The following is a 27,273-nucleotide window of genomic DNA, read 5'->3' as shown; positions in this document are numbered from 1 at the left end:
AGCATTTAGGACTGTGTGATGTATTATTATTATTATTATTATTATTATTATGAGGATTTAAAGATAGAGCTGCAAAAACTCTGGCACAAGTCAGCCAAGCTGGTCCCAGTGGTGATCAGCACACTGGGTGCAGTGCCTCAAGACCTTGGTCTACACTTAAAAACAATCTGTGATGAAAAACTCGCCATCTGTCAGCAGCAAAAGGCCACCCTACACGGATCTGCATGCATTATTCACTGATACATCACACAGTCCTAGAAGCTTGGGAAAGGTCCAACGTGTGGTCAAATAATTAATAATAATAATAATAATAATAATACTTTATTTGTACCCCGCTACCATCTCCCCAAGGGACTCGGTGCGGCTTACATGAGGCCAAGTCCCCAGCACATCAATAAACAAATGCAAAACCCAACATAGTGATCTTGTTTGCTGTGTACTAATCTTGTTATGTTTCAAATAATAATAATAATAATAATAATAATTATTATTATTATTATTATGAGGATATTATTATTATTATTATTATTACTATTATTATTATTATTATGAGGATTATTATTATGAGGATTTAAAGATAAACTGCCAAGACTCTGGCACAAGCCAGTCAACCTGGTCCCAGTGGTGATCGGCACACTGGGTGCAGTGCTTCAAGGTCTTGGCCTGCACTTAAAAACAATTTGTGCTGACAAACTTGCCGTCTGTCAGCAGCAAAAGACCACCCTACTTGGATCTGCACGCATTATTCGCCAATACATCACAGATTCCTAGACACTTGGGAAAGGTCCAATGTGTATGGACCTTTCCCAAATGCAAGAGCCAGCATAGTGATCATGTTTGCTGTGTATTAATCTCGTTATGTATCAAACAACAATAACAACAACAACACAAGCCAATTAAGGTGGTCCCAGTGGTGATCGGCACACTGGGTGCAGTACCTCAAGACCTTGGCCTGCACTTAATAACAATCGGCACTGACAAAATTACCATCTGTCAGCTGCAAAAGGCCACCCTACTGGTATCTGCATGCCTTATTCGCCAATACATCACACAGTCCTAGACACTTGGGAAGGGTCCGATGTGTGCTCAAACACAAAAGCCAACTTAGTGATCTTGTTTACTGTGTACTAATCCTGTTGTGTATCTAATAATAACAATCATCATCATAGAGCAAAATGGCTATTGTGCAGAGGGCAGTATTTGTAAACGTAGGACACTCTGACCGTAAAACCAGGGAGTGGCATTTCTTTTAGACTTCTGGACTTGTTGCAGAAGGAAAGTGTGACTATGTGTGTCTGTGCGTAACAACCTTCAGCAATTAGCAGATAAATGTGCTCCCAAGCTCCTTGGGTGCGTCTAGCCGTCTGCACTGTAAAATGAATGCAGTTTGGAAGCACTTGAACTTTAAGGGCATAATGATATGGAATCGTGGGGGTTATATGTTTACGAAGTCTCTGTAAGCAACAACTCTCATGATTCCACGGCCATTTCCAAAGGTTGTGTCAAATTGCATTCATTCCAAAGCCAATCCCTCTCCAATGCCAGAAATACAGTTCCCTTGGCAGCCACCTCTCCACAAAAGTCAACATTGACACTGAAATTCAACACCGCCTGAGCTCTGCGAGTGCAGCTTTTTTCCAAATGAAGCAGAGAGTGTTTGAGGACCGGGACATCCGTAGGGATACCAAGGTGCTTGTCTATAAAGCTATTGTCCTCCCAACCTTGCTATATGCCTACGAAACGTAGACTGTCTACAGACGTCACATGCAACTCCTGGAACAATTCCATCAGTGCCAGAAAATCCTGCAAATCTCTTGGGAAGACAAACGGACAAATGTCAGCATGCTGGAAGAAGCAAAGACCACCAGCACTGAAGCGATGCTCCTCTGCCATCAATGTTGACCGACCACATTGTCCGGATGCCTGACCACCGACTCCCAAAGCAGTTGCTCTATTCCGATCTCAATAACGGAAAACAGAAAAGAGATTCAAAGATGGGCTCAAAGCCAACCTTAAAAACTCTGGAATAGACACTGAGAACTGGGAAGTCCTGGCCCTTGAATGCTCCAACTGGAGGTCAGCTGTGACCAGCAGTGCTGTAGAATTTGAAGACTCAAGCTAAATAATACTGATGAGATGAAATTGAAGGGAGGTGGGAAAACCGTCCGGAACCATCAAATGCACATATAACTTTACATTGCTGAAGTTCTTCTTAGCGAACCGCCCAGACAAATCTGGTCTGCACATGTTCCCTTATACTCTATATAAAAGGACTTCGTGACTTTTGTTGATATGGAAGTGAAATGAACAGGAAGCCGGTTAGATCAAGGTTCCCTCTGTGCCTAGAAGTCAATCTCATTGGGTGACTTTTGGTTACTCTAACTCTCTCTCCTTCTCAGGCTTACTTTATTTGGACTAATGAATGCATTAGGTTTGCTGTGAGTTTTCCGGGCTGTCTGGCCATCTTCCAGAAGCACTCTCTCCTGACATTGACACCAAATTTGGACACAAGATTCCTCTCAGGCCAACAAGTGACCATCACTCATAAAAACACTGAAAAACACAGTGGAAGGGACTTTAAAAGCTAAAAAACACAAATAAATTACAACACACGCGCAAAACCACACACACACACACACACACACACACACACATATATATATATGGTTTTGTGCATGCATTGTAATTTTTGTTGTTTTGCGCATACGTTGTAATTTTTATGTTTTTTGTGAGTATATATTTGCGTAGATAAGTGTTTGAGATATATATATATATATATATATATATATATACACACATACACACACACACACACACATATATAAAACAAACACACATATATACACATATACACAAATATAAACACACAAAAAACATATACGCAGACTGGGCCACAGCAATGCGTGGCAGGAGACGGCTAGTTAATTATAATACTATTGGATTGCTGTTAGTTTTCCGGGATTCCCAGAAGCATTCTCTCCTGAAGTTTCACCCACATCTATCAGACTTGTGGAAGGCTTCTCTCATGTCCTCGCATGAGGAGCTGGAGCTGATAGAGGGAGCTCATCCGCCTCTCCCCGGATTCGAACCTGTATCTGTCGGTCTTCAGTCCTGCCAGCACAGGGGTTTAACCCACTGCACCACCAGGGGCTCAAACATCAATACCGACAGGTCGCAGGTTCGAATCCGGGGAGACCGTGGATAAGCTCCCTCTATCAGCTCCAGCTCCTCATGCAGGGACATGAGAGGAGCCTCCCACAAGGATGGTAAAAACATCAAAACATCTGGCCATCCCCTGGGCAACGACCTTGCAGACGGCCAATTCTCTCACACCAGAAGTGACTTGCAGTTTCTCAAGTTGCTCTTGACACGACAAAAAAAACCCAACAAAAACACATCTATGCCAGAGGTTGTGAGCAGAGGCCGCCCTAGGTAATTTTCTATGGTAAGCAAACAGTATCCCCGCCCCCCCCCCCCCCCCAAACCAATCACTGATATATATTTTCTATTCGTCATGGGAGTTCTGTGTGCCATATTTGGTTCAATTCCATCACTGGTGGAGTTCAGAATGCTCTTTGATTGTAGGTGAACTATACATCCCAGTAACTACAACTCGCATATGTCAAGGTCTATTTTCCCCCAAGAGTGCCTCAAGAGCCCCCCTGGGCAAAATCAACTATACTGCAAACGCTTACTTTGCGTAATGGTTGAGCCGCCCCTGGTTGTGAGGATGCCTGCCACAGATGTGGGTGAAATGTCAGGAGAGAATGCTTCTGGAACGTAGCCAGACAGCCCAGAAAACTGACAGCAAGCCAGGAAAGCTTTCGACAACAGAATGAATGGAAAAGGTAGGTTTTATGGAAGAAATTTTGAGAAAGGTTGGCCTTCTTTGGCAGAGAAGGTCAACAGTGCTTGTCAAACTTTTATGATTCCACAGCACAATTAAAGTGGTATCAAACCGCATTAATTCCGCAATGTAGACGCACCTTTCGTCCAACACTCGAACCCAAAGGAACAACTCTGAAAAGGCACCACGTTGCCAGGAAGGTGAAGACGGGTGCCAACAGGCGCCTGCCATAAGTAGGTGTAACTGGAGAGGCAAAGTGCCAAAGGAAGGAAAGGCAGATCTCTCTCTCTCTCTCTCTCTCTCTCTCTCTCTCTTTCACTCCTCCTTTCCCACTCTTTCCCCCCTTCCCTTCACCCCAGTGAAAGAGCTCTTTGCCCAGACTTGCTTTGGCAGGCCAAGCCCCTTCCCTCCTTCTCCAGAAGCAACAAGGAGAGGCAGAGGCAAGGAGGAGGGAAAAAGGGGGGAGGATTTCCATTTGAGAGGAGTCTTGCAACGTGGAGAGGAAAAGAGGAGGAAGGGCTGGAGGAAAAGCCTCCTTCCAAGCAAAGCAAACCTGGAAAAGTCCCACTCTATAATTATAATATATTGTATATACACGTAATATTTATATTATAATGTAATGCAATAGAATATTTATAATAATAATAATATTATAATTATATATTTTAATATTCCATGTAATATTACTAATAATATTACAATATAATGGCATAGTCCAGTGGTTCTCAAACTGGGTGTTGGGACCCCTGGAGGGGTCGCGAGGGGGTGTCAGAGGGGTCACCAAAGACCACCAGAAAACACAATATTTTCTATTGGTCATGGAGATTCAGTGTGGGAAGTTTAGCCCAATTCAATCGTTGGTAGGGTTCAGAATGCTCTTTGATTGTAGGTGAACTATAAATCCCAGCAACTACAACTCCCAAGTGACAAAATCATTTTTTTTTAAGTGAAGGACATACATTGGGTTGTTAGGTGTCTTGAGTCCAAATTTGGTGTCAATGGGTCCAGTGGTTTTTGAGTTCTGTTAATCCCACAAACTTACATTACATTTTTATTTATATAGACTAGCTGTACCCGCCACGCATTGCTTACAACTCTCAAATGTCAAGGTCTATTTTCCCTCAAACCCCACTAGTGTTTAGATTTGGGCTTATTGAGTATTCGTGCCAAGTTTGGTCCAGATCCATCATTGCATGAGTCTACAGTGCTCTCCGGATATAGGTGAACTACAACTTCCAAAATTCAAAGTCAATGTCCACCAAACCCTTCCAGTGTTTTCTGTTGGTCATTGGAGCTCTTTGTGCCAAGTTTGGTTCAATTCCATCGCTGGTGGAGTTCAGAATGCTCTTGTCTGCTGGAGCGAGGTGTGAATGTTTCAACTGACCAACTGAAATTAAAACAGCAAAACAGCAGAGGGAATACAATCAGGGACAGCTAATCACCTCTCAACAAAAGATTGCTCCAGGCACTTCCAGGCCATCAAATGCTAATTAAGGTGGTCAGTTGAAACATTCATACCTAGCTCCAGCAGACAAGAGTCCTTTGTCCCACTCTGGTCTTTCCACAGATATAAACCTCTTTTCCTAGTTCCAACAGACCTCACTACCTCTGAGGATGCTTGCCATAGATGCAGGCGAAACATCAGGAGAGAATGCCTCTAGAACATGACCATATAGCCCCCAAAAACCTACAACAGGGATCATCAAACTTTTTAAAGAGAGGGCCAGGTCACAGTCCCTCAAACTGTTGGAGGGCCGGATTATAATTTGAAAAAAACATGAATGAATTTCTATGCACACTGCACATGTCTTATTTGTAGTGCAAAAAACACTTAAAAACGATACAATAATTAAAATGAAGTGTGGGCCTGCTTTTGGCTGATGAGATAGGATTATTGTTGTTGTTATTGTGTGCTTTCAAGTCGTTTCAGAATTAGGTTGACCTTGAGCGAGGGCCGGGTAAATGACCTCGGAGGGCCGTATCCGGCCCCGGGCCTTAGTTTGAGGACCCCTGACCTACAACAATTCAATATAATATATTGCATGTATATATATCTTGTAAGCCATTCTGACTCCCCTTTGGGGTGAGATGGGAGGCATATAAATGTCGTAAATAAACAAATAAATTTATAATAAATTTATTTAAAGGAGGTGAGTTGTAGGTTTCAGGGAGCCTTTTACTTTTGGCTCATTTTTCTAAACGTCCCTCCAAACCGAGAATAATAATTGCAGCAACAGTGCGCAATGCTTCAGAATGGCAGCGATGAATACCACTAACAATACAACATTGTTGATACTATATATAAAACACCTCCCAACAAAGGATTCCCCCAGGCAGGAAGCAGCCAGGCTTTGAAGCTGCAAGGTTATTCAATGTTAACCAATGAATTGTCGAAGGCTTTCATGGCCGGAATCACTGGGTTGTTGTAGGTTTTTTCGGGCTATATGGCCATGTTCTAGACAAGGCATTCTCTCCTGATGTTTCGCCTGCATCTATGGCAAGCGTCCTCACTACCTCTGAGGATGCTTGCCATAGATGCAGGTGAAACGTCAGGAGAGAATGCCTCTAGACCATGGCCATACAGCCCGAAAAAACCTACAACAATCCAATGCTAACCAAGCTGGCCAATGGCAACATTCACACTTGCCTCAAACTGATGGTCCATGGTAACTCCCAGATATAATAATAATAATAATAATAATAATAATAATAATAATAATCTTTATTTATGTCCTGCCACCATCTCCCCAAGGGGACTTAGGGCGGCTTACAGGAGGCCAAGCCCAACAATACAGCAATGCAAATAAACAACATATAACAACAGTAAAAAAAGTAAAAATAAGTATAAATAAGCACATCAAGCAATGTAAAATCACAATAATTAAGCACAGAAAATAAATCACAGTGAGCAGGGCTGATAGCAAGGATAAAAAGATATTTTGGTGTGCTGCAATGCTGCAGTGGGATTCCTTCCCAGGTAATCCTCAGAGCTCAAGATGCTGCTCTTTCATACACATCTGCATTTTAGATGGATTTAGGAATCAGCTGGTTTTCCCTGTAATAGGCAGTAAGAGCACCTAAAGCTTCAGAGAGCATCTGTTCAACCATTTCAAAGCTCCCTGCTTGGGTGGTGATGGCACAATCATCAGCGTAGATGAAATTCTCTGTCCCTTATGGCAAAACAGTAAATAAAGAACACACACAAAAAAAAAACCAGGGGAATTCCAGGCAGGAAACAATCAGGGCCAGCTAACATTCCCACCAAACAGCAATCGCGTTTGGTGGGAACGAGGGACAGGGCCTTCTCGGTGGTGGCTCCTCGGCTTTGGAATTCCCTCCCACAAGAGATTAGATCTGCTCCCTCCCTCCTGACCTTTAGAAAACTAACAAAAACCTGGCTTTGGAATATGGTATTTGAGGATTGAGTCAATAACCCGCGTCCACATGGAAGGATGATGATGAATTGTGATTGTATTGACGACTTGGCTTGTGTAATGTGATGATGTTGTTTTTATTGTACTTATATTTTAATGTGTAATTATGATGCATTGTGCTGTTTTGTATATTACTGTATATGAACACATGTTGTGAACCGGCCTGAGTCCCTCCTTGGAGGTGAGAAGACCAGTATATAAAACGTCTAAATAAATAAATAAATAAAATCTTGCAACAAAGTATTCCCCCGGGCAGGAAGCAGCCAGGCTTTGAGGCTGCAAGGCTATTCAGGTGGCCAATTGCAACATTCACACTTGCCTCAAACAGATAAGAGCTCTTTCTCCCACTTTGGACATTTTTTCCAGATATATAATAATAATAATTATAATTATAATTATTATTATTATTATGGAACGACAGATTATGAGATTGGATCTTGATTGTGCCTATGGGATGCTGGTGAGATGTTGCAATTGTGTGTAACTGATTGTTTATTGTGTCATTGTTTTTCACTGTTTTTTGACTCTTTTTGTGATGTTGAGCATTTAATTTTGCTATTGTTGACCGCTTCGGGTTGCCTGGAGGCTGAGGAAGGTGGTATATAAATTATTATTATTATTATTATTATTATTAATAATAATAATAATAATAATAATAAATATAACCCCCTCTTGCCTTGTTTCCAACAGACCTTACAACCTCTGAGGATGCCTGCCATAGATGTGGGCGAAACGCCAGGAAAGAATGCTTCTGGAGCATGGCCAGACAGCCCTAAAACTCACATCAACCCAATACTATATTTCTTCCATTCTTAAGATGCCAATAAAAATTAAAATATTTAAATATTTTAAAAATCTCTCTTAAAACTGGGTGCATCTTAGTGTCACAGGTGTATCTGATTGTTGATGTTGGTACTGAGTTGTAGGTTTTTTTGGGCTGTATGGCCATAGTCTAGAGGCATTCTCTCCTGACATTTCGCCTGCATCTATGACAAGCATCCTCAGAGGTAGTGAGGTCTGTTGGAACTAGGAAAAAGGGTTTATATTGGTTGGTACTGCTTACCTGTCCGAACGTATCTCTCCTTATGAACCATCTTAAGATCGTCTGAGGAGGCCCTACTCTCGGTCCTGCCTTCTTCGCAGGTGTGTTTGGCAGGGACGAGAGACAGGGCCTTCTCGGTGGTGGCCCTTCAGCTGTGGATATTAGATCGGCTCCCTCCCTCCTAACATTTCGTAAAAAAAGTTAAAACCTGAGCAAGCATTTGCAAATCCAGTGTAACAGGCAAATATGAGATCTATGGGACGACCTTGGCGGGGACAAGAGACAGGGCCTTCTCGGTGGTGGCCCCTCGGCTGTGGATATTAGATCGGCTCCCTCCTAACATTTCGTAAAAAAATATAGTCCAAGGCCTACACTGTTGCAACAAGAGAGACTGGTCACACACACACAAAAAAGACCATTTGATACACAATATTTTGTACCCGAGACAAAGTTTCACATCTACGCCCAACGATTCACCACAAAGCAACCATGTCACCATCTCGGCCACCCAGGTGGATCATTTTGGCTATGGGAGCATTCCAAAATTCAGATATGACTATTAATATTAATGATAATAACCCCTAGGGCGGTTCCCAATAGGATCTGCATATCCATAGGTTGGGCTCCCATGTCACAAGGCTGGAGAAAAGCGATCCAAGGCGCCGTCTACACTGCTCTATATCCCAGGATCCGATCCCAGGTTTTCTGTTTAACCCAGATTATTTGGTAGTATGGACTCCTATAATCCAGTTCAACGCCAATCATCTGGAATCGGATCCTGGGATATCGTGGCAGTGTAGAAGGGGATATAGTGTTACCCACTTATCCCAGATTATCTGGTAGTGTAGACTCACATAATCCGGTTCATAGAATCATAGAATCCTAGAGTTGGAAGAGACCTCCTGGGCCATCCAGTCCAACCCCATTCTGCCAAGAAGCAGGAATATTGCATTCAAATCACCCCTGACAGATGGCCATCCAGCCTCTGTTTAAAAGCTTCCAAAGAAGGAGCCTCCTCCACCACACTCTGGGGCAGAGAGTTCCACTGCTGAACAGCTCTCACAGTCAAGAAGTTCTTCCTCAAATCAGATCATCTGAGATCGGATCCTGGGATATAGTGGTAGTGTGGGAGGGGACATAGTGTTACTCACTTATCCCAGATTATCTGGCAGTGGAGAGTTCTATAATCCGGTTCAAAACTGATCATCCAGGATCAGATCCTGGCATATAGGGCAGTGTGGATGGGGTCATAGTGTTATCCACTTATCCCAGATTATTTGGCAGTGGAGACTCATATAATTCAGTTCAAAACTGATACTACAGGATGAGATCCTGGTTTATAGGGGCAGTGTGGAAGGGGACATAGTGTTACCCGCTTATCCCAGATTATCTGGCAGTGGAGACACCTGCAATCTGGTTCAAAGCAGATAATCTGGGATCAGATCCTGGTTTATAGGGGCAGTGTGGAAGGGGACATAGTGTTACCCGCTTATCCCAGATTATCTGGCAGTGGAGACACCTGCAATCTGGTTCAAAGCAGATAATCTGGGATCAGATCCTGGTTTATAGGGGCAGTGTGGAAGGGGACATAGTGTTACCCGCTTATCCCAGATTATCTGGCAGTGGAGACACCTGCAATCTGGTTCAAAGCAGATAATCTGGGATCAGATCCTGGTTTATAGGGGCAGTGTGGAAGGGGACATAGTGTTACCCGCTTATCCCAGATTATCTGGCAGTGGAGACACCTGCAATCTGGTTCAAAGCAGATAATCTGGGATCAGATCCTGGTTTATAGGGGCAGTGTGGAAGGGGACATAGTGTTACCCGCTTATCCCAGATTATCTGGCAGTGGAGACACCTGCAATCTGGTTCAAAGCAGATAATCTGGGATCAGATCCTGGTTTATAGGGGCAGTGTGGAAGGGGACATAGTGTTATCCACTTATCCCAGATTATTTGGCAGTGGAGACTCCTATAATCCGGTTCAAAGCACATCATATGGGTTCAGATCCTGGGATATAGGGAAGTGTAGCTCCAGCCTAAGGTCCCAATGCTGATGCAAGCAACCTATGGACTCCAAGAGACTGTGGGCAAGCATCAGTGTCCCCCATGTGTCAAAGCCACCCAGGCTGGCCCCTCTCTATGGGGGGGGGGACCCCTTTGAACCCATGCAGCCCCTCTTCTCGGTCCCTAAGGAGAGAGTGGGGGCAAGGGGGGCCCTTGGGGAGGCATCTAGTGCAGGAAGCAACACTTGAGCTGGGAGTGGAGGCCACAGGGGACCCCACAGGACCCCTCCCACGCTTCCTTCCCTTCGGCGTTTGCAAAGGCTGCCTCGCTCCCTCACTCACCTGCGATGAATTGCCGGCGGCTCTCGTCCAGGTGTGCCGAGAGGACGTCTCCCATGGCGGAGGAAGAGGCAGAGACCCAGGCGAGGAGGGAAGGAAGGAAAGAGTCTCTCTGGCTAGCGGAGAAGGGCAGGGGGCCAGGCCTGGCGGGGCTTGGCCATCAGCCGCTCACTGGCCAGGAGAAGGAACAAGCTGCTCGCCCAAAGAAGAGAGCCCCCCTCCCTCCCTCTCTCTCTCTCTCTCTCTCTCAGCGCCTCGCCCTCCCGCTTCCCTCCTCCCCCTTCTCCCTCCCTCCCTTCTTTCCTTCCTTCCTCCTCCTCTTCTCAGGAAGGAGACGCCTTTCTCGGAGGCTCACTTTCTCCTCCCCTTTTTGCAAATCCAGATTCCCCCTCCCCTCCCCTCCTTTGCCTTCTTCCTTTCCCGGCTTGGGTTCCAGGAAGGATTGAAGTTCCAAAGTTGATTTCTCTCTCTCCCCTTCACCCTCTCCCTCCCTCCCTCCATCTCCACCTCTCTCCCCCTATCCCTCCCTCTCTTTTCTCTCTCTCCCTCCCTCTCTCCCTCTGTCCCTCCCTCCCCCTCTCCCTTTCTCCCACCCTCCTTCCCCTCCCCCACCATCCCTCTCTCTCTCTCTCTCTCTCCCTCCCTCCCTCTCCCACCCTCCCCTTCTCTCCCACCCTTGCCTTCTCACTCCCTCTCCCTCTCTACCCCTCCCTTCCTCTCTCTCTTTCTCCCTCTCCCTCCCTCCATCTTCCCCCCTCTCCCTCCCCCTTCTCTCCCTCTCCCCCTCTTTCCCTCCCTCTTTTTTTCTCTCTCTCCCTCTTTCCCTCTCCCTCCCTCTCTCTCCCTCCCTTTCTTCCTCTCCCTTTCCCTCCCTCACCCTCCCTCTTTCCCTACCTCTCCCTCTCCCCCTCTTTCCCTCCCTCTCTCCCTCCTTCTCCCCCTCCCCTCTTTCTCTCTCCCTACCCCTCCCTCTCCCCCTCTCCCTCCCTCCCTCTCTTTCTCCCTCCCTATCCCCCTCTCTCTCCATCTCCCTCTCTCTCTTTCTCCCTCCCTCTCCCCCTCTCTCTTTCTCCCTCCCTCTCCCCCCTCTCTCTCCATCTCCCTCTCTCTCTTTCTCCCTCCCTCTCCCCCTCTCTCTTTCTCCCTCCCTCTCCCCCTCTCTCTCCATCTCCCTCTCTCTCTTTCTCCCTCCCTCTCCCCCTCTCTCTTTCTCCCTCCCTCTCCCCCCTCTCTCTCCATCTCCCTCTCTCTCTTTCTCCCTCCCTCTCCCCCTCTCTCTTTCTCCCTCCCTCTCCCCCCTCTCTCTCCATCTCCCTCTCTCTCTCCCTCCCTCCCTCTCCCCCTCTCTCTTTCTCCCTCCCTCTCCCCCTCTCTCTCCATCTCCCTCTCTCTCTTTCTCCCTCCCTCTCCCCCTCTCTCTTTCTCCCTCCCTCTCCCCCCTCTCTCTCCATCTCCCTCTCTCTCTTTCTCCCTCCCTCTCCCCCTCTCTCTTTCTCCCTCCCTCTCCCCCCTCTCTCTCCATCTCCCTCTCTCTCTTTCTCCCTCCCTCTCCCCCTCTCTCTTTCTCCCTCCCTCTCCCCCCTCTCTCTCCATCTCCCTCTCTCTCTCCCTCCCCAGCTCTCCCTCTCTCTGTCTCCCTGACTCCCTCTCTAGCTTTTTCTCTCTCTCCATCCCCCTCTCGCTCCCTCTCCCTACCCCTCCTCCCTCTCTCTCTTTCTCTCCCTCCCTCCCCTCCATCTCTCCTCCCTCCCCCCTTTCTCCCTCTCCCTACATCTCCCTACCCCTCCCTCCCTCTTTTTCTCTCTCTCCCTCTATCTCCCCCCTTTCTCCCTTTCCCTCCCACACCCTCCCTCTCTCCCTACTCCTCCCTCTCTTTCCCTCCCTCTCTCCCTCCCCCTCCCCTTCCCTCTCTCTCTCTCCCTACCTCTCCCTACCCCACCCTTTCCCCCCTCTCTCCCTCTCTCTCTCCCTCCCTCCCCCCACTCTCCCTCTCTCTACGTCTCCCTATGTCTCCCTCCCTCTCCCCCTTTCCTTCCCTCTCCATCCCTCTCTCCCCTCCCCCTCTCCCTCCCCCTCTCTCTCCCTCTCTCTCCCTCCCCTCTCCCTCCCCCCCCTCTCTCTCCCCATCAAACTACAAGAAAGGGGATTCCATTTGAACATTAGGAAGAACTTCCTGACTGTGAGAGTTGTTCAGCAGTGTAACTCTCTGCCCCTGCATGTGGTGGAGGTTCCTTCTTTGGAGGCTTTTAAACAGAGGCTAGATGGCCATCTGTCGGGAGTGCTTTGAATGTGATTTTGCTGCTTCTTGGAAGTATGGGGTTGGACTGGATGGCCCACAAGGTCTCTTCCAACTCTAGGATTCTATGATTCTATCTATCTATTACACACTTTGTGTTGTCCAAGGCTTTCATGGCCGGAATCACTGAGTTGCTGTGAGTTTTCCGGTCTGTCTGGCCATGCGCCAGAAGCATTCTCTCCTGATGTTTTGCCCACATCTATGGCAGGCATGGCAGAGGTTGTGAGGTCTATTGGATCTACTTACATTTGCATGTTTTCGAACTGCTAGGTTGGCAGAAGCTGGGGCTAACAGCGGGAGCTCATGCCACTCCCCAGATTCGAACCTGCGACCTTTCAATCAGCAAGTTCAGCAGCTCAGCAGTTTAACCCGCTGCACCACCAGGGGGCCTAGAGTGTAGATGACCCTAAATTATTTAACCAAGACGCAACTTGGATGCTGATGCTCAATGCCACATAGGGTAAACATGGCTCTTCTTTGCGACTCACAGCCTTCTCTGGCACAGCCATAAGAAGGGCCTTTGCAGCTCTGCCCGTCTCCGTGGCTGATGCTGGCGATGCCTTTTTGGCACTGGCTTGGCTTCGGTTGTGATTTTGAGAGACGCCCATCCCAGCCCGCCTGGAGTCATTCTCTCCGTGAAACCTGTAGTGCCAGCTCAGTTTTGTCCCTGCCTAATCTCCAGGTGTGTCTTGCTGAGATCGGATATGGAACAGAAAGCAAAAAAGAGGTAGGCGGATGGGAACCAAAGCCCCAGCGAAGATCTGAGGGAAGGTGGAGGAGGATTTGGGGATGGAAGTGCAGAGAGATTTCTGGCAGCCTTACAGCTCCATCTTCTCCTCATTTGCCTCATTTCCAATAGACCTCCCAACCTCTGAGGATGCCTGCCATAGATGTGGGTGAAACGTCAGGAGAGAATGCTTCTGGAACGTGGCCAGACAGCCCGGAATCATAGAATCATAGAGTCATAGAATCATTGAATCCTAGAGTTGGAAGAGACCTCATGGGCCATCCAGTACAACCCCATTCTGCCAAGAAGCAGGAATATTGCATTCAAATCACCCCTGACAGATGGCCATCCAGCCTCTGTTTAAAAGCTTCCAAAGAAGGAGCCTCCACCAAGGAAGACTCACGACAACCCAGTGATTCCAGCCATGAAAGCCTTCGACAACTCCATCTTCTCCGTCTGCCCGGGACAACAATCTGAAACTCATGTTCGCTTTTCACATACATATAAGCAATAAGTACACATATCTTACATATTAACTTGTGAATTCCTCTCTTCTTTCTCCAAATATTTCCATTATGAAGTAGGTAGTGCAGATAAATGGCGATGTCCTATTTGCAGCAAACTAGAGATGGGTTGGGTGACATGTACGAGGGGAATTAATTAAAGATGTCCCCTGACCCACTTCTGTTTATCACAGGATGCTGAAACTGCACATGTGTCATGATATCAGTCTCTATATGTTACGTGCCGATTTACAACTCAGAACTGATAACGGTCTTGATGTTACAGGTGCTGAAGTGGAGTGAGGTTTGAAAATGGATCCAGTGGAATACAGAGCAGTCCTCAAGTTCCTTTACTCGAAAGTCTGCACACCAAAGGAGACGTTCGATGAGATGAAAGAGGATTATGGTGATGATTCCTCATCATATGATAGAGTCAAGAACTGGCATTGTCCATTCCAGTGTGGTTGGACTTTGGTGGAAACATCTCCCATTCCAGGGTGACTCCTCTCTGCTATTGATGAACACACCATCCAGCAAGTGGAGGGCACCATTTTAGAAAATCACCACGTAACCATTCGCCACCTAGCCCAAAATGTCAAGATGAGTGTGTGGTCCGTGGAAAAAATCACCCATCTTCTCATGCATAAGGTATCCACTCACTGGGTCCCCTGGAGGCTCACACCTTTCCGGAAGCAGGAATGAGTCAAATACTCTCAAGATCTCTTGACAGTGATGTGCCATGGAAACCAGGAGTACTTTGTCAGCAGACTGATCACACAGGAGGAAAGCTGGGTCCATCACTCTGATCCTAAGACTAAAGTCCAGTCAACACAATGGAAGCATCCTGACTCACCACCTCCAAAGAAGGCACGTGCCCAGCTCTCGGAAGGCAAGGTCATGCTCACAGTATTTTGGGACCAGCACGGAGGAGGATGGATGGATTTCCTAACAAAGGGGACCCTGATCACTGGGGCAGTCTAGGCTTCACTGCTGTGGACATTGTGGGAGGCCATCCAACCAAGAAACAATGTGGCATGCTCATCAAAAGTGGCCACTTTGTCAATAGACTGATCACACAGGAGGAAAGCTGGGTCCATCACTCTGATCCTAAGACTAAAGTCCAGTCAACACAATGGAAGCATCCTGACTCACTTCCTCCAAAGAAGGCACGTGTCCAACTCTGATACTCAACAGTATTTTGGGACCAGCATGGAGTAGTACTGATGGATTTCCTAGCAAAGGGGAGCATGATCACTGGAGCAGACTAGGCTTCATTGCTCCAGGGATTGTGGAAGACCATCCAAACCAAGAGACATGGCTTGCTCACCAAGGTGTCTGCCTTCTGCAAGACAATGCACCCATTCACAACTCACTTGTTGCCCAAATGGAAAAAGCATGCTTCTGTAACTTTGCAATTCTATTGCATCCCCTTTATTCACCTGACCTCGCACCATTGGACTTCCACTTCTTTCCAACAAGGGCAAGCATTGTTTTTTGAAGGGTAAGCATTTTTCAGATGAGGAGACTCTGATTTCTGCAGTCACGAGGTGGCTTTTGGAGCAACCTGTCAACTTCTACAAGCAAGGTGTTTACAGTTGCTTGAAAAGATGTGTGTCCCTAGGTGGCACTCATGGAGAGAATGACTAATAACTGTGGCAAGTTTCATTGCTCACAGTCCACAGGAAGTGGGTCAGGGGAAATCTTTAATGAACACCCCTCATAGTGCTGGCTTTGAGCTCAAAGCCAACCTTAAAAACTCTGGCACAGACACTGAGAACTGGAAAGCCCTGGCCTTTGAGCACTCCAGTTGGAGATCAGCTGTGACCAGCAGTGCTCCAGAATTTGAAGAGGCACGAATGGAGGGTAAAAGAGAGAAATGTGCCAAGAGGAAAGCGCGTCAAGCCAACCCTGACCGTGACCACCTTCCACCTGGAAACGGATGCCCTCACTATGGGAGAAGATGCAGATCAAGAATAGGACTCCATAGTCACCTACGGACCCACCGCCAGGATACTACACTCGGAGGACCATCATCCTTGGAGTACGAGGGATTGCCTAAGTAACATAGTGTTGTGCCTCAAGGCTGCTCATGCCCTCTCTTAAGAGTTTTTTTTTCCGTGTCAGAAGCAACTTGAGAAACTGCAAATCGCTTCTGGTGTGAGAGAATTGGCCATCTGCAAGGACGTTGCCCAGGGGACATTGCCCGGATGTTTTTGATGTTCTACCATCTTTGTGGGAGGCTTCTTTCATGTTCCCGCATGGAGAGCTGGAGCTGACAGAGGGAGCTCATCCAAACTCTCCCCAGATTCGACCCTGCGACCTGTCAGTCTTCAGTCCTGCTGGCACAAGGGTTTAACCCACTGCGTCACCGGGGACTCAGGGGAAATCTTTAACACCCCTCATAGTGCTGGGCCTCGAGGCTGCTCTTGTCCGCTCTTATGAGTCATCTAGAATATACTGAAATATATTATAATGTTTGTTGTTGTTCATTTGTTCAGTCGTTTCTGACTCTTCGTGACTTCATGGACCAGTCCACACCAGAGCTCCCTGTCAGTCATCACCACCCCCAGCTCCTTCAAGGTCAATCCAGTCACTTCAAGGATACCATCCATCCATTATAACGTAATACAATATAATACAAATAATAATAATGCAATATTATAATTATATATTTTATATTACATGTAATATTACTAATAATATTACAATATAATGGTGTAGTACAATATAGTAATATATAATTGTCTTATGCTAATAATATAACATATACTATGTATATATATCTTGTAAGCTGCTCTGAGTCCCCTTCGGGGTGAGAAGGGCGGCATATAAATGTCAATAAATAAATAATAAAACCTATACTGTAGAATTAATGCACGTTGACACCACTTGAACTGCTATAGCTCAATGCTCAAAAACCTTGGAAGTGAGGGAGATCTTGCTTCAGACTTCCCACTCCTAGAATTGTGGGAGTTGAAGTCCAAAACACCTGGGAGTGCTGAAGTTTGCCCATGCTTGTGCTATGACAATGTTTGATCCAAGCATAGGGCAGGACAAGGGAAAAGCACTGTTCCTCCACCACAGTGTTTCTCAACCTGGGGGTCGGGACCCCTAGGGGGGTCGCGAGGGGGTGTCGGAGGGGTCGCCAAAGACCATCAGGATACACAGTATTTTCTGCTAGTCATGGGAGTTCTGTGTGGGAAGTCTGGCCCAATTCTATTGTTGGTGGGGTTCAGAATGGTCTCTGATTGTTGGTGAACTATAAATCCCAGCAACTACAACTTCCAAATGTCAAGGTCTATTTTCCCCAAACTCGACCAGTGTTCACATTTGGGCATATTGAGCATTCGTACCAAGTTTAGTCAAGATCTATCATTGTTTGAGTCCATAGTGCTTTCTGGATATAGGTGAACTACAACTCCCAAGCTCAAGGCCAATGCTTACCTACCCCTTTCAATATTTTTTGCTAGTCATGGGCATTCTGTGTGCCAAGTTTGGGCCAATTCCATCTCTGGTGGAGTTCAGAGATGGATTGATTGTAGGTGAACTATAAATCCCAGCAACTACAACTCCCAAGGTCCAGAGAATGAAAATACATCCTGCCTATCAGATATTTACATCATTGTTTGAGTCCACTGTGCTTTCTGGATATAGGTGAACTACAACTCCCAAGCTCAAGGCCAATGCTTACCTATCCCTTTCATTATTTTTTGCTAATCATGGGCGTTCTGTGTGCCAAGTTTGGGTGAATTCCATCTCTGGTGGAATTCAGAGATGGATTGATTGTAGGTGAACTATAAATCCCAGCAACTACAACTCCCAAGCTCCCAAGAATGAAAATACATCTTGTCTATCAGATATTTACATGTCGATTCATAACAGCAGCAAAATTCCAGTTATGAAGTAGCAACGAAAACAATTTTAGGGTTGGGGGGTCACCACAACATGAGGAACGGTATGAAGGGGTCGCGGAATTAGGAAGGTTGAGAACCACTGCTCCACCACAACAAATGCTTTGACCTGGTCTGAGACAGTGGCCAAAGAGCAAAGGAGGAGAATGTGAGAAAGTTCTCCAGGATGCTGTGAAGGCTCTTTTTCTCCAAACCCAGTGGGAATGTTTACCAAGCGCCGGCCCCATTGGCATACGGGTGGGATGCTGTGGTCTGATGCATGGCTGCCCAGCACACGAAGTACACTGTCTCTTCTCCCTGGCATTGCTTTCCTTGGCAGACAGAGCAGTGGAATATTCTGCCGAATGTGCCAGGTGAAACTTTTCCAACCATTTCTGAATTTGAATTGATGGAACTCTGCAGAGTGCATTGGTATTTTCCTTCCCTTTTGGGAAAGAAAGGGATGAAGTAGATTGGCTGCTACTAAGGGAGATGTGTATGGGAAAAACGAAGGCTGAAAGGAGGGAAATGAAAAAGAATAGGTCCTCAAACTAAGGCCCGCGGGCCGCATACGGCCCTCCAAGGCCATTTACCCGGCCCTCGCTCAGGGTCAACCTAAATCTGAAATGACTTGAAAGCACACAACAACAACAATCCTATCTCATCAGCCAAAAGCACACTTTCCATTGAAATACGAATAAGTTTATATTTGTTAAAACTGTTCATTTTAATTGTTGTATTGTTTTTAAGTGGGTTTTTTTGCACTACAAATCATAGAATCAAAGAGTTGGAAGAGACCTCATGGGCCATCCAGTCCAACCCCATTCTGCCCAGAAGCAGGAATATTGCATTCAAATCACCCCTGACAGATGGCCATCCAGCCTCTGTTTAAAAGCTTCCAAAGAAGGAGCCTCCACCACACGCTGGGGCAGAGAGTTCCACTGCTGAACGGCTCTCAAAGTCAGGAAGTTCTTCCTCATGTTCAGATGGATATGTGCAGTGTGCAAAGGAATTCATTCATGTTTTTTTTCAAATTATAATCTGGCCCTCCAACAGTTTGAAGGACTGTGACCTGGCCCTCTGTTTAAAAAGTTTGAGGACCCCTGGTTTAAAACCTTGTGCTGCTGGACTGTTGACCTGAAGGTTGGGTGAACTACTGACCTGAAGGTCGGCAGCTCGACTCCCTGAGATGGGGTGAGCTCCTATCTGCCAGCTCCAGCTCCTGCCAAACTAGCAGTTCAAAAATATGCAAATGTGAGTAGATAAATAGGTACCGCTTCAGCAGAAAAGGGGAAGAAATCTTGCTGGTCACACAACCAGGAGGTGACAACATAGGCACGTTGGCTTGAGAATGGAGAAAGCACTTTCCCAGAACCAGAAATGAGCACTGCCTCCAGAAGCCGGAAATGAAAGGAGAAGCCTCTGCCTTTGTTTGTGTGTCTCATTGTGTATTATTGTAAAGGCATTGAATGTTTGGATATTATGTAAATGCTGGAATCTGTTCTGAGTTTCCTAGGGGAGAATGGCAGAATATAAATAAAGTATATTATTATTATTAATTATTATTGTTGTTGTTGTTGTTGTCATTATTATTATTATTATTATTATTATTATTATTATTATTATTATTATTTGAAACACAACAAGATGAGTCCACAGCAGACACTCTGCTGGCTGTTGTATTGGATCACATGTCGGACACTTCCCAAGTGTCTAGGATTGTGTGAATTATCAGCGAATAATGCGTGCAGATCCCAGTAAGGTAGCCTTCTGCAGCTGGCAGATGGTAATCTTGTCAGCGCTGATTGTGTTTAAGTGCAGGCCAAGGTCTTTAGGCTCTGCACCCAGTGTGCCGATCACCACTGGGACCACCTTTACTGGTTTGTGCCAGAGTCTTTGCAGTTCGATCTTTAAATCCTCATATCCTGTCAGCATTATTATTATTATTATTATTATTATTATTATTATTATTGAGAAACAGAAAGAAAAGAGAAAAAGGTATGAGGGGTGGAAAGGAAGAAAGAAAGAAAGAAAGAAAGAAAGAAAGAAAGAAAGAAAGAAAGGAAGGAAGGAAGGGCAAGGGAAGGGAGGAACAATAGAAAAGGAAGGGAAAAGAAGGAAGAGAAAAAGAAGGAAGGAAGGAAGGAAGGAAGGAAGGAAGGAAGGAAGGAAGGAAGGAAGGAAGGGGAAGACATGAAGGGAAGCGAGGAAAGAAAGAAGGGAAGAAAGTAGGCTGTCTCAGAGCTGAAGAAAGGAGAAAGTAGACTGGCAGCGGTCTCAACGACACCCATGCAATGCTGGGTATATACACTAGTATCAATATAGATATCGATATAAATAAAAATGTAAATGTTAGTTTGTTCAAAATCTCAAATCTCCCAAAATTCACCACCGATTGCTTTGAAATTTGGACGCAACATAGCATTCGAATAGTCGCATGTTTTTATGCTTTTACATACCTACTACTATATACATGTCACACCTGTGACAGGTAAAGATATAGTTTTTGGAAAAACAGTGCCATCTGTTGGACGTCAAAGCAACACACATTATACTACGTATTTTACGATTCCATTTAAATGTTTCTGAAGGCATTGTTAAATAGATTTAGTTTCATTTAGATGGAATTGTTTTGTGTGACATTGCATTGGAATTGAGTTGTGTTGTTTACCTTAGCATTCACTTCTTGAGTGTAGTTTATTGTTGTCCTTCTTCGCATCAGTGCTGATCGCTCTGCCCTGAAGGAGGTGGGATTGCACAAGGGTGTGCGGCGGGGTGGGCCTCGGGGTCGTGCCTTCGCTTTCCCCCCTTAACACTGTTTCTCTGCCTCAGTCCGGTTGCGCCCGAGGAAGAGGGAATGTGCTAGGCCTCTTGGGCTCTGTGTGTTTATTTGGCTGCAAAGGCATGCGCATCACGACCCCCTGAATTGGGTTTCCTTAACTTCATAGCACCCTCTCCTTTAATAAGCCCTTGCTGTCAATCATTGTCTCATCTGAGAGTGGCAGCCCTCCCTCCCTCCATTCCTCCTCCAATGCCATCCCCACCCACGGGAATGCTGCTGTATGTTTATTATTTACTTCATTGGGGCTCCTTTGGGCACCCTGTGTCTTTCTTTGAGTGTAGTTTATTCCACACACCTGTATACGATCCACATTGAACTGGGATACACGGCAATCTGGATTCAGATAACCCAGTTCAAAGCAGACATTGCAGATGACCTGCCTTGATGTTCTGAGTTATCCGGCTGTAAGAAAGGGCCCTAAGTCGACACTGACATACAATCCAGTACAAAGCAGAAATTGTGGAGTATAAGGAGCCCTTGTTGGTGCAGTGGGTTAAATCCCTGTGCCAGCAGGACTGAAGATTAATAGGTCGCAGGTTCGAATCCGGGGGGAGGCGGATGAGCTCCCTCTATCAGCTCCAGCTCCTCATGCAGGGACATGAGAGAACCCTCCCACAAGGATGATAAAAACATCAAATCATCCAGGTGTCCCCTGGGCAACGTCCTTGCAGACGGCCAATTCTCTCACACCAGAAGCGACTTGCAGGTTCTCAAGTTGCTTCTGACATGACAAAAAAAAATTCAGACTTAGGTTGACCCTGAGTGAGGGCTGGGTAAATGACCTTTGAGGGCCATATTCGGCCCTCGAGTCTTAGTTTGAGGACCCCTGGTCTAAACCCTTGTGCTGCTGAACTGTTTACCTGTTGCCCCAATTCTGTCGTTGGTGGGGTTCAGAATGCTCTTTGATTGTAGGTGAACTATGAATCCCAGTAACTACAACTCCCAAATGTCAAGGTCTATTTCCCCCAAACTCCATCTGTGTTCATATTTGGGCATATGGAATATTCGAGCCAAGTTTGGTCCATCATTGTTTGAGTCCACAGTGTTCTCTGGATGTAGGTGAACTACAACTCCCAAACTCAAGCTCAATGCCCACCAAACCCTTCCAGTATTTTCTGTTGGTCAAGGGAGTTCTGTGTGCCAAGTTTGGTTCAATTCCATTGTTGATGGAGTTCAGAATGATCTTTGATTTTAGGCGAACTATAAATCCCAGCAGCTACAACTCCCAAATGACAAAATCATAATTTTTTGAGTGATGGTCACTCTTTGTGTAGTGAGATGTTTTGTTGCCAAATTTGGTGTGATTTCGTTCATTGGTTCTTTTGTTTTTAAGGCACTCATAATGCACAGAGCAGATAGATAGATAGATAGATAGATCTAGAGAGAGAGAGAGAAAGCGCACATTGCACAATCACATCAGTGTTTATCACACATCACATTCGATGGATTATTTTTTTCCCCCTAAGGTTTTATTTTAATTCAAGGAACTTTGCTTCATACAAAATGTAATTTTAGAAATGACAGCAGAATTCAAAGTTTGGCTGATAAATATAACTCAGGCAGCAGGTAAATATTCCTCAAATTGTCGATCACAGAACTCATTTCCCGCCCCGTGAAGTTCCGATTGTGTTGCATGTTTGGAACCTTTCCGGGTTTTCTTTCCATTTTCTTTTCTTGTATTTTTTTTATAACACTGTTTTATTGGTTTTCAATATAAAGTTTTGCAACAAACCCCCGAAGTTGATATCAAATATAATTAAAAATTAACAACCGAAGAATACATGGTATCAAAAAGTATGAAGATAAACATTTTCCCATGCACAGTTTTTTTTGTATTTATATATATACTATATATATATATAGTATGTATATATTTATATCATATGTATATATAATTTTTTTTACATGCAAACATTACTTGTTCAAAATACAGCCACCACTAGATTGAATTTGGGATGCAGAAAATGGGAGTGTTGTACTTCAAGTTTTGGCAATTGGGAGATATTTGGGCCTTGATGGAGCTAAAGTTAGTACAAACTATGTCCCATTGAACCCAGAGAACATTCAAGTCAGGACTCATTCAAGCCTCATTGACGACTCGGTCTCCGTTGTGCAAAAATGTCGTGGTTTTCAACTACAGACTCCATATTCAGTTGTGTTTTTCTTAAAAAAAAACTGGGACCTGGGAAGAAAATTGGTCTTCCAAATCGGATTTTTTTTGGTTTCAAATGCAATCCTTTGACGGAGCGGGACCCCAATCGAGTACCTCGAAGGCACCGCTGTGCTTTGGATGAGACATAGTCGTGAAAGAACTTTAACTGCAACAGAGCCTTGGCTGTGCATTGACAGAGAAAGACGACGTTAAGGCTGTTCATACACCAAGCATTCATCTCCCCCGCCATCGGAGAAGGGCACTGACCTCTTTCTTCTCCTACTATCTACTTACTGACCTTCCATAACGTTGCTGCTGGGATGCAACTCCCAGCGTTCCTCACCTTTGGTGAGGTGGTCTTGCCAATTGGATTGCTACCTTTTATTTCTTCTTTCCTTTCTCTTCTTCCACTTTCCTTCTCTGGTCTCTCTCCCCATTCTTCCTTCCTTGCTCCTTGCCTGTTTGCCTGCCCACCCGCCCACCCGTCCCCTTCCTTCCTTCCTTCCTTCCTTCCTTCCTTCCTTCCTTCCTTCCTTCCTTCCTTTTCTTCCTTCCTGACATCTTTCTTCTCCTACTATCTACCCACTGACCTTCCATAACGTTGCTGCTGAGAGTTGCATTCCTTCCTTCCTTTTCTTCCTTCTTGACATCTTTCTTCTCCTACTATCTACTTACTGACCTTCCATAACGTTGCTGCTGGGATGCAACTCCCAGCGTTCCTCACCTTTGAAGAGGTGGTCTTGCCAATTGGATTGCTACCTTTTCTTTCTTCTTTCCTTTCTTTTCTTCTACTTTCCTTCTCTGGTCTCTCTCCCCATTCTTCCTTCCTTGCTCCTTGCCTGTCTGCCTGCCCACCCACCCGTCCTCTTCCTTCCTTCCTTCCTTCCTTCCTTCCTTCCTTCCTTCCTTCCTTCCTGACCTCTTTCTTCTACTATCTACTTACTGACCTTCCATAACGTTGCTGCTGGAATGCAACTCCCAGCGTTCCTCATCTTTGGTGAGGTGGTCTTGCCAATCGGGTTGCTACCTTGTCTTTCTTCTTTCCTTTCTTTTCTTCCACTTTCCTTCTCTGGTCTCTCTCCCCATTCTTCCTTCCTTGCCTGTCTGCCTGCCCGCCCACCTGTCCTCTTCCTTCCTTCCTTCCTTCCTTCCTTCCTTCCTTCCTTCCTTCCATCCTTCCTTTCTTCCTTCCTTCCTTCCTTTTCTTCCTTCCTGACCTCTTTCTTCTCCTACTATCTACTTATTGACCTTCCATAACATTGCTGCTGGGATGCCGCCCACCCGTCCTCTTCCTTCCTTCCTTTTCTTCCTTCCTGATATCTTTCTTCTCCTACTATCTACTTACTGACCTTCCATAACGTTGCTGCTGGGATGCAACTCCCAGCGTTCCTCACCTTTGGTGAGGTGGTCTTGCCAATCGGGTTGCTACCTTTTCTTTCTTCTTTCCTTTCTTTTCTTCCACTTTCCTTCTCTGTTCTCTCTCCCCATTCTTCCTTCCTTGCTCCTTGCCTGTCTGCCTGCCCGCCCACCCGTCCTCTTCCTTCCTTCCTTCCTTCCTTCCTTCCTTCCTTCCTTCCTTCCTTCCTTCCTTCCTTCCTTCCTTGCTCCCTCTCCCCATTTCCCCACTTTCTTCTTGCTGCAATTCTTCCTTCCTTGCTCTCCCCCCACTTCCTCCTTTTTCTTTCTTCCTTCTTCCCTGCCTTCCTTCTTTCCTACCTGTGCTTCTCATGTTTAGCCTGAAGAAGAGAAGGCTGAGAGGAGACATGATAGCCATGTATAAATATGTGAGAGGAAGCCACAGGGAGGAGGGAGCAAGCTTGTTTTCTGCTTCCCTGGAGACTAGGATGCAGAACAATGGCTTCAAACTACAAGAAAGGAGATTCCATCTGAACATGAGGAAGAACTTCCTGACTGTGAGAGGCGTTCAGCAGTGGAACTCTCTGCCCTCGAGTGTGGTGGAGGCTCCTTCTTTGGAAGCTTTTAAACAGAGGCTGGATGGCCATCTGTGAGGGGTGATTTGAATGCAATATTCCTGCTTCTTGGCAGGGGGTTGGACTGGATGCCCCATGAGGTCTCTTCCAACTCTGTTTCTTACTCTAGAGAAGAGATGCTTGGCTGCAGACAGGCATGCACACTTTAAGGAAGCGTCTCGTTCTTAAAGTTGTCTATTCTAGAGGAGAGGTGCTGGCATGTGCACATACTTTCTCTCCCGGGCTGCACCACACACTCTTTCCACTTTTTCCTTTAAGGAGGCTTCCCACTTCCAGGTAAGGAAGAGTGATGACCTCCTGGAAGAGGAGAGGTAACTGGTAGTAGTTTTCAGGGAATGAGGGTTTTCCTTTTGTTTGCTGGGAGATTAATAAAAAAGATTAAACTGTGATGCCGAAAAGCAGTGGAGGAGCCAAGATCGGCTCCCACTTGTTGCTATTATTATTATTATTATTATTATTATTATTATTATTATTATTAGTGTCAGACAGGTTTTTCTATTGGGAGGGCCCTGACAGTTATGGGCTCCTGAAGTACCGAAGCTACCAAAAGAAATGAGGGAAATAGAAGAAACGAATTCCGCACCCAAGTCTATTGCCTACCTGCATGCTTTCCTGCTTGCTTATCAGCTTGCCAGCCTGCTTTCCTGCTTGCTTGCCAGGTTGCCTGTCTTTAGTTTGCCAAATTGCCTGCCTGCCTGCCTGTTTGCATGCCTTCCTGCTTGCTTGCCTGCTTGCTTACCTTCCTGTCAGCTTGCTTGCTTATTAGATTGCCAGCATAGCTACTTGCCTGTTTGCTTGCTTGCCAGCTTGTTTGCTTACCAGCTTGCCAACCTACCTGCCTGCCTGTTTGCTTTCTTGTTGCTTACCAGCTTGCCAACCTACCTGCCTGCCTGTTTGCCTGCTTGTTGCTTACCAGCTTGCCAACCTACCTGCCTGTTTGCCTGCTTGTTGCTTACCAGCTTGCCAACCTGCCTGCCTGTTTGCCAGCTTGTTGCTTACCAGCTTGCCAACCTGCCTGCCTGTTTGCCTGCTTGTTGCTTACCAGCTTGCCAACCTGACTGCCTGTTTGCCTGCTTGTTGCTTACCAGCTTGCCAACCTACCTGCTTGCCTGTTTACCTGCTTGTTGCTTACCAGCTTGCCAACCTGCCTGCCTGCCTGCGTGTTGCTTACCAGCTTGCCAATCTGCCTGCCTGTTTGCTGCTTACCAGCTTGCCAACCTACCTGTTTGCCTGCGTGTTGCTTACCAGCTTGCCAATCTGCCTGCCTGTTTGCTGCTTACCAGCTTGCCAACCTACCTGTTTGCCTGCTTGTTGCTTACCAGCTTGCCAACCTACCTGCCTGCCTGTTTGCCTGCTTGTTGCTTACCAGCTTTCCAACCTGCCTGCCTGTTTGCCGGCCTGTTGCTTACCAGCTTGCCAACCTACCTGCTTGCCTGTTTGCCTGCTTGCTTACCAGCTTCCTACCTACCTATTTGCCTGCTTGCCAGCTTTCTTGCTCACCTGCCTTCTTGCCTGGCTGTCTGCCTTGCCATGCGTTTCTTGCTTCTTTCCTTCCATAATTTTCTTCTCCCTTCTTCCTTTTCATTCTTTCCTGCCTTCCTTCCTTCTTTTTTCTTTCTTTTTTGCCTTCCCTAATTTTTCCTTCCTTCCTGTAATGGAAGTTCATTTTCTTATCGCATAGCTCGAAGCTCGCTTCCAACTAGCTAGCTCTGAAGTGCGTTAAATGGCCAGTGTAGATGGGGGCTTGCTTTGTGGCTACGAACCCCATCCCTTTCAGTGGGTCTGTCACATTAAACGGACACATACAAAGATGGGGAGGAGAGACTGGAATTAATCGAGAGACCATTACGAAGAGAAAAAAAAGCCATTTGCCTTCATCTCGTATTGATTGCATGCACGGTCGGAGGAGTGTTTCCACCCCACGATCTCCTGGAGTCGAATGGAATCGTCTTAGAAAAGGTTTTCCTGTTTTTTTAAAAAAATTCCCCCCAAGAAAAGTTATTGTGCCTTTGACAGAGTAAAATGTAGAAAACATTTGGTCACGGTCATGCTGTCGCCTGAAACAGGAGGGGGAGAACCCAGCAGGGAAAGCTCCAGAATGGATGACGAGGAGTCTGTATCTACTTTTTTTGCTCATTGGCCTCTCTTCCCTCCCAACTTGCCCGCTCGGATTGGTTTCCATTTGTGAAAAAGCTTCTTCCTGTT

At 46.0% G+C, this 27,273-nt stretch overlaps 2 protein-coding genes across 2 annotated transcripts in view; one reads left to right on the top strand and one right to left on the bottom strand.

The window, feature by feature from the left end:
• The window catches only part of NIBAN2 (niban apoptosis regulator 2), a 125,741-nt gene extending 114,829 nt beyond the window's left edge, over positions 1-10,912 (bottom strand). Inside the window, exon 1 of the mRNA XM_060757337.2 lies at positions 10,671-10,912. Coding sequence (XP_060613320.2) covers positions 10,671-10,725 — 55 coding nt within the window. The 5' untranslated portion in view covers positions 10,726-10,912. The remainder of the gene's footprint in view (positions 1-10,670) is intronic.
• Positions 10,913-14,925: 4,013 nt separating this feature from the next.
• On the top strand, positions 14,926-26,791 carry LOC137097681 (keratin-associated protein 9-7-like). The gene is made up of 3 exons (XM_067472232.1): positions 14,926-15,099; positions 25,835-26,464; positions 26,750-26,791. Exons 1-3 carry the CDS (start codon positions 14,926-14,928, stop codon positions 26,789-26,791), a joined length of 846 nt encoding a protein of 281 aa, XP_067328333.1.
• The last annotated feature ends 482 nt before the right edge of the window (positions 26,792-27,273 follow it).

This window comes from Anolis sagrei, chromosome 11, assembly GCF_037176765.1.
Source record: "Anolis sagrei isolate rAnoSag1 chromosome 11, rAnoSag1.mat, whole genome shotgun sequence".
NCBI lineage: Eukaryota > Metazoa > Chordata > Lepidosauria > Squamata > Dactyloidae > Anolis > Anolis sagrei.
This window is presented reverse-complemented; position numbering and strand designations above follow the sequence as displayed.

Coding starts and splice junctions, on each gene's coding strand:
- LOC137097681 (XM_067472232.1), top strand. CDS start 14,926: ATGTGCCATGGAAACCAGGAGTACTTTGTCAGCAGACTGATCACACAG. Junction 15,100..25,834: donor AAGGCAAGGTCATGCTCACA/GTATTTTGGGAC, acceptor CTTGCTTATTAG/ATTGCCAGCATAGCTACTTG. Junction 26,465..26,749: donor ACCTGCCTGCCTGTTTGCCG/GCCTGTTGCTTA, acceptor CTTATCGCATAG/CTCGAAGCTCGCTTCCAACT.